The sequence below is a fragment of the Lathyrus oleraceus genome, chromosome 7 (genome assembly GCF_024323335.1).
Source record: "Lathyrus oleraceus cultivar Zhongwan6 chromosome 7, CAAS_Psat_ZW6_1.0, whole genome shotgun sequence".
Taxonomy (NCBI): Eukaryota; Viridiplantae; Streptophyta; class Magnoliopsida; order Fabales; family Fabaceae; genus Lathyrus; species Lathyrus oleraceus.
Window position 1 is genome coordinate 190945930 of NC_066585.1, and position 9591 is coordinate 190955520.

Consider the following 9591-nt stretch of genomic DNA (forward strand, 5'->3'; position numbering starts at 1 on the left):
TATATAATTTCAAATAAATATACCCATTTAAACACATATTTATTTACTAATATTTTGAAATGGTAATGTAATAAATATTTTTAATATTATTTTAAATAAGAGATTAATTACTATACACTGTCAGTGTAAAAAGTTTTATACTGTCGGTTCATCACCATCACTCGTTTGTATTACTTTATAGATTTTTAAAATAAAAGTCAAACTTCTTTTAATATCCAACGTCTATAATTAAGTGGTGGTGTAAAACTCTTTTACACTGACAGTGTATTTCAATTAATCTCTTTAAATAAATATACTCATTTAAAATTTACAATAATATCATTGAAATAAATATACTATTATTGTATAAATATAAAATATGATTATTTAAACAATATTTATTTAAATAAATATATAATTTCAGAATAATTATGTATGGAAAAATTATCATATAAAATAGTTCATATGGTAAAAAATATGATAATATGAAATAAAAATTAAAAAGTAGTTCATATTAGTATGGCAAAATTATCATGTAAAATAGTTCATATTGGTAATTATTAAATATAAAATAAATAATTTATTAAATATTAAATCATATTTATATAATAATATAATATTGTTAAATATAAAATATAAAATATATAATAATTTAAATAAAAGTGTAATTAAAATGTTTGAAATGTGTTTCTTTTAAAATGACAAAACTATTATGTAATATATGTTGGTGACGAGGATGAGCATCCATATTAGCTTAAGAGCAATACAAAGATGAGAGATATCACATATTCATTCAAAAATTTATAGTGATAGATGTGTGGATTTACTAACTTAGACTTATTATTCTTAACACTCTTCCTTAAATATGAATCTACAATATTCCCTCTCGAATTATATGTATTACGTTTTTTCTTTCTAAATGATGAAGTCTCCACATTTATAACCAATGTAAAACTTCAACTCAAGGTTTAGCTATTATTCTTAACAATATATACATCTTAGAAAACAAATAAATCTCAATAAATAAAACAACATAGTGAAAGGCACCTGCTGGTAAGAAAAGGGTCATGGTTTGAACTCAGAATTTTGTAGTTTTAAGTTTTTTAATCTTCAAAATAGAAAAAATATGTAAAATGTACGTTATTAAAAATAAATAATAATAATAATAATAATAATAAAAAACCTACCACATCAAACATTTTGTCCGTGTTTTTTTTACCTTTGAAGCTCACCCACTTGTATTTTTCTCTGCTTAAATGCAATCAACTTAATCACGACTATGAATTGTGCGTATCAATTATTTTAATCATAGAAATTACTGCTTAATCATAGAGTTAAATCAAACAAGATTGTTGCACTACCATCTATAAATTGAAACATTGGTGCAATTTGTTCTATTTTATCTGTCATTTTAAAACATTGATAGTTTTAAATCATCTAACAGTTTTATCAACTACTAATATATTAATAAGAGTGGAATAATAAATAAAACTCATTTTATTATAAAAATTAACAGAGACTCATACTTGGACACAATGTATCTATTGATAACTGAGATTTACATCACTAAGGAAACACCTTCCAAATTTTCATCAAACGAAAACAAGTTTAAACAGAAATCGATCTTGTACTCCAATTGTAAAACCTAAACTAAATCCTATATTACATGTAAGAAAACTATAAAAGAGAACTCATCATCTAGTTAAAAATGCATATCAACCCCTTTGATGCAGCAATACGGAGAACATTGTCGCATTGATTCAGACTCCTCGAACTTCATTGATATTACTCGGCCTAGTGTTTGAAGTCGAACAAGGTAACGTGTTATGTTGATGAGAAGGCCACGCGATCCGCTCCGGACAACACGGAGCAGGGTGAGCAATGAATGTAGGAATCACATCTCCAGGCATCAAAACCGAAACCTCGCTCGAATATACACTCATCTGCAGAGTGAAGAAAAATCAAAAAGAAAGTAATACAATAATTCTAAAACAATATTCTTTATAATGAGGAAAAGAAATCCAACATGATCTCTAGGTAGTATCATTGCCATAAACAATAAAAAGAATCCTTCTTAGAAATCTAAGTGCTTGGAGCATTTTCTCAAAGTTCAAACTTTTTTAACATGTATTCCATCAACACTGAACTAAGATACAAACAAATAAGCTATTAAATTATAAGACAAGTTGGTTAGGGAGTGTTTCTCTGTTAAACCCTATTGGCTAATACTAGAGACATTGTCCTAATCAACTATCAAGTTGTGCCCTTCTTTTGAACACAAATTTGATTAGTAGGTGGTGGGGCCACGGTGTTCCACAAAAGAAATTGCACAAGGTAGACAACACTACAGTTACAAGACACTGGTTCATCATATTAAAAGTGTACAACTATATGTTTGGTTTCACGGTTAGACACTTAGAATTGATTCTGAATGTGTAGAATTGAATTTGACATGTTTGGTTGCTCTCGATTAGAATTGATTCTGCTTTCAAGAATTGCTGAGATACGTAGCTTTTAAGCCAAGAAAAGATACATAAAACAAAGAGTACAGTATATCATATGGTTACTTTCTCTATTAGTAGATAAGCCTAGCATTTACCGCGAGGTCTAGCACAAGTGGTTGGTGTGGTTGGTGCGCAGAGTGTGTGAGTGTTGTAAATTCCAGAATACCGAGTTCTCGGAAAAAAAAAAGGATAAGCCTAGCAAGCATATACTGCTAAGTCTAGCACAAGTGGTTGGTGCGTAGTGTGTGAGCATTGTAAATTCCAGGGTACCGAGTTTTCGGGAAAGTTGACCATGTGGATCAGACCACAGACAGAAACCTACCATGCACGGTATCAATCATGAAAGAATAGAGGTGCTGTTGAAGCAAATGAAGAACCAAAGGACAATGTGGGTCTTAACTCAAACCACAAAAAGGTGTACAAGTAAATATCAAGTCTTATAGCTAGGGACCAACTTGTTAAGAAGAAAGCTTACAAGGAGGACCACCACCACCTCCTCATAAAACTTGAAGACAATTACAGTTCCATCATAAATTATGATGAAAGTTGTTCACAGAACGTGCAAATGAAAAACACTAATAGTGTGTGGAAAAGCTACTAAGTTGAATTATCACTTATCAGTGAGCCATTGCTAAACTCAGATCTGATAGATAGATAGCTTCCATTCAATAGAAAAGTTGGGATCAATTATGAAAGAAAACTATTGATTTCACAAAAGCAAAAAGTGCTTAAAAAGTTGAAGTTTTTGACCATTAAAGAAGAGAAAAGTAACATACTTTTATTATTAGCCACACTAGGGAAACAGCTAAGGGAAAACCATGACTCCAAATGAATAGAGAAAATGCACAGAAACTCTCCAAAGGAAGACACATATCAAAAACAGATTTTATTAAACATGCTAGAGAAAGTCATTATAAAACAACAGAAAACCTCAGATCTAGCATTTTGAAAGACGAAATATACTATATTTGACAGCAAATGATATGAAGAACAGCATTTTTTTAAGTCAATTAAGAGATAATCACTTATTCAGAAACCAGAACAACAAACCAACCAAATTGGGAGAGGAAAAAAAACATTCTGCATTGTCAGTTAAACTAGAAAGAAAATTCTGACATTTACATAAAATAAAAAATTGGGAAACCCCTTTTGGTATCACTGAAAATTGAAAAAACTAGAGATGAAAAAGAGAGTTTTTTTAGTGATTACTTACTTTGGGTGATGGGTGAGAGAGTTTTCCGTTGGAACCCATCTGAGACTCGATGTCACGGTGGCTCCGGCGGGTGGAGGGTGACATAGGAGGAGAAAGGGGTCTGAGGAATCTCTCAAAGATAGCCATGACTAAGAACATGGAAATGAGAATAGCAGTAGCTACAAACCCAAAGGAGACAGCATTGACTGAGCTGTCGAAGTTGGTCCAATGTTCATCTCTGTGGAGGTCAAACGGTGCACCTGTTGGTGGCCATTCGTTGTTATGGTCTTGTACTGCCATTTCTGGTTGCTAAGTTGAGGTTTCTGATATGCTATGATGGTGGTGGTGGTGGTGGTGGTGGTGTTAGCATTTGTGGTTTTGAAGGAAAAGAGAGAGAGGGTGAGTTATGTGAAGTAACAGCATGAGTGTGTATGATAGTGCCAAAGCTTGGCGTTGTTGTTATTAGGAGATGGATTGAGAGAGGAAATGAAAAACAATAAAAACAGAAGGAAAGAAACAAGTCTTACTTCCACTTTTGAGGTTGCTCTCTTACTTCACTTTCTTTGGGTTAAAGCCTTACACTCTCTTTGCCAATGTCACTTTTGACTTTATAGCTTATCACTTCAAACTAATATTAAAATTTTATAAGACGGGTCGCGGTGCGGGTTGAGGGGCTTTGATATTGAAAGTTATCTAAATCGTAATAGAAAAAAATATGTGGTTTGGTTTGATTTGGTTCAATTAATTTTTAGAAATAAAATCGAACTAAATCAAAACAAATCAATGTAGTTTGTGTTAGTTCGGTTGATTCGGTTTTTTACACAATTTTATTGAGCTATACATAGATGGAGAACAACATAACTTTTTGTTTAATCATTCTCACATTATAAAATAACAACAAAATTCATTATATTTAGACAAAAACTTTTTATTTAATATACAAAATTAGATTATACAAAAGTGGAAAAAAATAGTAGTATAAAACAATAAGAAAATGGATGATGCACTGATAATGTAAATTTATTTTACACTATCAACTAATGACGACCATGCATTCAGGCAAGTCAGATTGAAAATTTTAGACTACTTTAATGACATGACAAAGTGATATATTTTTATTGGATGACAATGTAAAAAAAATTACATTGTCAAAACATCACCATTAAAGTTTAAAACAATATCAAGAATATTATAATAAAACATAAAAAAATAAAGGAGATAATAGATTAGAGAAGATGCAAAATAAAGAACTAAAGAGATGCGAGATTAGAGAAGAAATGAGTGAAACCTAATTGGAAGAGAACATAACAACATAAAAATGAGAAGATAAAAAAATAAATAACATAAGAGATGAGATATTAGAGTAGAAGATGTGAGACGTACATGGCAAAGAAGATGAGAAGAATGTGCGATAGTATTAGGTAAGATTTGAGAATGTTGAAACTGAAACACTAAGTGTGAGTAAGAGAAAATTGTTAATAATTGTAAGGTTAAACATACTAAGTTTGAGTTTTGGGTTAGATGTGAGATAAGTAAAGTTTGGGTTGTAACATAATGCAGTTTGATTTGGTTTAGTTCAGTTTGCAAAATACAAAGCGCAAACGAAACCAAACCACGCGATTTTGTTAAAAAATGACTCAAACACATCCGAACCAAATGCGACTTTTTACGATTTCGACTTGGTTGATCATCAGGAGGTCAACTAATCAGAAGCTTATGATTGAAGGAGCATAAAGGCAGGGGTGGTTGTGTGTGTATGGAATAGATCAAAGTATGACCATCGTAAAGCTCACGTGGAGCCATACGAGCATGATTAGAGGCCACATTTTCTACTCCTTTTCCCTTCTGTCGCACCTCGAAAAATGGGGATACGACTTTAAAGCGAAGCGCGATCGCACGCTCGCAATGATGGACTGAACAGAGTCGCCACCGAACTTTATTTATTCCTAAAAAGGAAAGGGGAAATATCGATAAAACCCAAGACAAAAAGACAATGATTATGGTCGTCGCAACCAATATCAGGGTTCGGGAGTCGATTACGCAAGGGGAAGGTATTAGCACCACTCACGTCCGTTGTATTCAATGGGAACCGTTTAGTTAGTTTCGTTTTGAATGTTAGCTTATGTTAGTCTTCTCAAGTTATAATGAGGGAGAGAAAGAATAGAAGAGAGGAGAATGTTTTTGGATTTTTGACGAAGGACTAAACCTAAGTTTTTTATTAGTGGGCCTGACAAGATTTATGAATCCTGCTCCTACGTAGTTCTGGGTAGAAAATGTTTGTTTGTTGGTCGATTTTAGCGAAAGCTATATTGTATTAATCGACGAAAACATTGTTTTACCCAAAACAGATGAGGAGCGGACGTATACCACACATCGAATGGATTTACAAATCTACATTCAGAAAAGCGTCACTTATCTCGACTCAACAATCGTGGCCGAAACATTGTTTTGCATCACCTTAAGACAATATATCTTTCGTTTATGAAAAAGATTTTCTTTATTAGTCGCACGGCGGCGAAAAAGAGTTTGATTGATTGGATTTATTTTGAGTAATGGCGAGGACTTGGATGAGCGAGACATCCATCTCGAATCCTAGTCTCAGGAGTGCACGGTATACACCATGTTCCATTTCCATCTTTATTGAAAAAGTGTTTAATAAAACTTAAGTGTTTTGAGCTTTGAAAGACGAATATTTATAAGAATGGGACATAAGCCCCGAGATCAAAAATTCAGGGTTCCACCGGAATGCTAGATTCCAATGGTCCTTTTTTATTCGAATTATTTTTAAAAAAAAAATTATTAAATGGACAACGAACACTTGATACTTGGTCAGGGTTTGATTTATATAAATTGAGACATGATTTAAAATGAAATCGAAATGGTTTAAAATGAATTGAATTTAGACATGATTTAAATTGAAATTGAAATGGTTTTAAAATGAATTGAATTTAGACATGATTTAAATTGAAATTGAAATGGTTTTAAAATGAATTGAATTTAGACATGATTTAAATTGAAATTGAAATGGTTTAAAATGAATTGAATTTAGACATGATTTAAATTGAAATTGAAATGGTTTTAAAATGAATTGAATTTAGACATGATTTAAATTGAAATTGAAATGGTTTTAAAATGAATTGAATTTAGACATGATTTAAATTGAAATTGAAATAATTTTAAAATGATTTGAATTTAAACATGATTTAAATTGAAATTGAAATGGTTTTAAAATGAATTGAATTTAGAATAAATTAAAATTGAAATTGAAATGGTTTTAAAATTAATTGAATTTTAAAATAAATTAAAATTGAAAAAAATAATAATTTATGATCAAAATGAAACAATGACCTTAATTACTTATCTTGGCGATTAGTAATTAGTTATATGCATTAAATAACCTAATTGAAAGAAAAAATTATAAATTGAAATTGGAATGGTTTAATGGAAAATGAAAACTCAATAAGAACAAGACATGTGCTTTGGACTCAATTGTTCAAGGATTACACTGGAATGCTAGATTCCAACGGTCCTTTTCTTGTCCAAGTTAATTAAATTGTTTTAGGCACGAAAGAAAAAAAAGAACGGTTAACCCAAAACGCGTGGCTCGGAACCCGTTCGAGGGTTCCCACTAGAATGCTAGATTCCAATGGTCCTTTTTTTCAGTAGTATCCTTTAACGTCTAGAGGAAATTTGTCAAGTTTTTCACCATTCATATCGATGTGCAAAGTAATAGAAAACTCAGCTGGATAGAAACATGCTAAAACCCTTTCAACAACTTCATTCATAGATTTCTCTTCATACTCATAACCCACAACTTCAAAGCTAGCATAACTGAATCCATCTTTAGGTGTGACATGGATAGTTGATATTGCATTCCCTTCAATTCCATTCATCGAATACCCACATGGATCAAATTCAAAGTCACATATGTTAGATTTTGGAAGGATCTTCCGGATTCCAGAATTCTTGGTCATCAAAGCTACTGAAGATGTGCTTGTCTTAAAAAACACAGATACCTTTTTCTTATCTAAACCAGTCATGCACATTTCAAGCCCATAGACAGCTTCTGGTGAAGCTTCTAGTTTAGCACTGGCAGAGTAAATGTGCCAAATTTGTGACTTATCAGCATCACCCATAATATAAGCTTGGCTACCAGAACCAAGTTTTCCAAAATAGCTGTCAAGAACATCAACTTCCTCAGAAAAGCTAACCGATTTCACAGCAATGTTAAGACCACCAGCAAGCTTAAGAATTGCAGGGATAGACAGAAGCAACTTCGTAGTCCCACAGGTTTTAATGATCAGTTTGCAAGCATACACAAACAAGCTTGATTCAAAAAGAACATATGAATCAACATAATCATTAGACAGTGAGTCAACAATAGTGCACTCTACTGGGTTCAGAATTTCATCCAATTGGTCTTTAGACAAAGCTCGCAGACCTAACCCAGCAGGATTAGAGAAAATACCATTCTCAAAAAAACGTTATCTCAAGCCTTTTTTCGTATCCTTCAAAACCAATAGCTGAGTTTGTCATGGCCATCTTGACTCAAAGGAGAAAACAATTCGGTTGTTTGTAGAGAAACAGAACAGAAGCAGATGAAAAGCAACCAGGAGGAGGAGGAAAAGGAGAAGAGGTTTGGACGGAAGACGGTCGGTTTAACGATGGATGGTGCGATGTTTTTGGGAATTCGTCGGCGTGTGGAAGGCGGAATACAGAGGCGTAACGGCTTTAGAGAGTGGAGGGCTTTGTTGATTCGTGGGGAAAGGGTGCATGATGTTCGCGGTAGAGGGTTTATTGGTGGTTTGGGGTTTTGATGGTAATGGAGATGGAAGATCGGAGTCGTGGTGGTTTCGACGGTGGTGAGGTGAAGTGATGGCGATAAAGAACAGCGAGGTTAGGGTTGGAACGGTAGAGGTGGATGAAGGAGATTTTGGTAGGTCGCGGTCGTGAGATGAATCGCGGCAGCCGGAAAGAGTAGATCGTGGGCGAACAGGTGTTGTTGTTGGTGGTGAGGGTTGTGATGATGTTTGAGGAAGGCAGCGACCGTGATGTGTGCGGTGTTGTTGTTTTGAAGGTGACTGATGATGAAGGGTAGGAGGATTTGGTAATGGCGGCGCGGTTAAGGGTAGGAAGAAAGATGAAGGGGAGTTAATTGGCGGTGGTTTAGGTAGGATTTGGGAAATGAGTGGTGGAGAGAGAGTGAGGGTTTCGTGTGAATGGTTGGGTGGTGAGAGAGACGATGAAGACGACTGGTGGGCGAGGAAGATGAAGGGTTTCCCCTTTTATTTCGTTTCTTTTCTTTTTACTTTTTTGAGAGAGCCTTCAGTGTATAGAGAGATGAGAGGAGAGAGAGACCCTTCTATTCATTTTTCTTATTTTTAATTTAATTTATTTCTATTTTTTGATTGGTTGAAACAAGAATTACATGGATTGCAAGTATGAACCATTGATCAATCGAATCTAATGGTCAATATGAAAGCAAAGAAACACAACTAATTTAAATATCAAAAATACCCCTTCTAGATGCTTTAATTTAAAAACAAATTAAATTAATTAAAGGAAGTAAAAATTCACACCTTTAAAAATAACCATAATAAAATAAAAATGAGGACATGAACAATCCTATTTAACTTTTCTGAATCTTTTGACAAAAGAATAAAAATAAATGGGTTTAAAATGAATAAAAACCGGGCGCAAAAAATGCTCGAAAAATTAAACTGAATGCACCAAAATAATCAGTGTGAAATAAACTTATTGGAAAAATACAACATTTCTTTTAATTTTGAAATAAATTTTGACCGGTTAAACAGGCTTGAGCTGATCAAAAAGTGGCCGAAAAATTAGCTGAAAAATAAATCGAGCATACCAGATTAAACTACGAGAAATGAAGATTAATAAAATTGATGTCTAGAA

The 9591-nt window shown here is 33.1% G+C and overlaps 1 protein-coding gene and 1 pseudogene across 1 annotated transcript; both read right to left on the reverse strand.

Moving 5' to 3' along the window:
* Nucleotides 1-1458: 1458 nt before the first annotated feature.
* Nucleotides 1459-4261, reverse strand: LOC127106422 (uncharacterized). The gene is made up of 2 exons (XM_051043716.1): nt 3697-4261; nt 1459-1922 (listed from the first exon to the last, which is right to left on the reverse strand). Exons 1-2 carry the CDS (start codon nt 3973-3975, stop codon nt 1740-1742), a joined length of 462 nt encoding a protein of 153 aa, XP_050899673.1. The 5' UTR covers nt 3976-4261; the 3' UTR covers nt 1459-1739.
* A 2946-nt stretch (nt 4262-7207) lies between these two features.
* LOC127106424 (S-adenosylmethionine decarboxylase proenzyme-like) lies at nt 7208-8217 on the reverse strand (annotated as a pseudogene).
* Between the last annotated feature and the right edge of the window lie 1374 nt (nt 8218-9591).

Excerpts from the sequence above, each read along its gene's own strand:
- LOC127106422 (XM_051043716.1), bottom strand. The coding sequence starts at position 3,975 with ATGGCAGTACAAGACCATAACAACGAATGGCCACCAACAGGTGCACCG. Across the intron at positions 1,923-3,696 it reads TCTCTCACCCATCACCCAAA|ATGAGTGTATATTCGAGCGA; the intron begins GTAAGTAATCAC and ends TTCACTCTGCAG.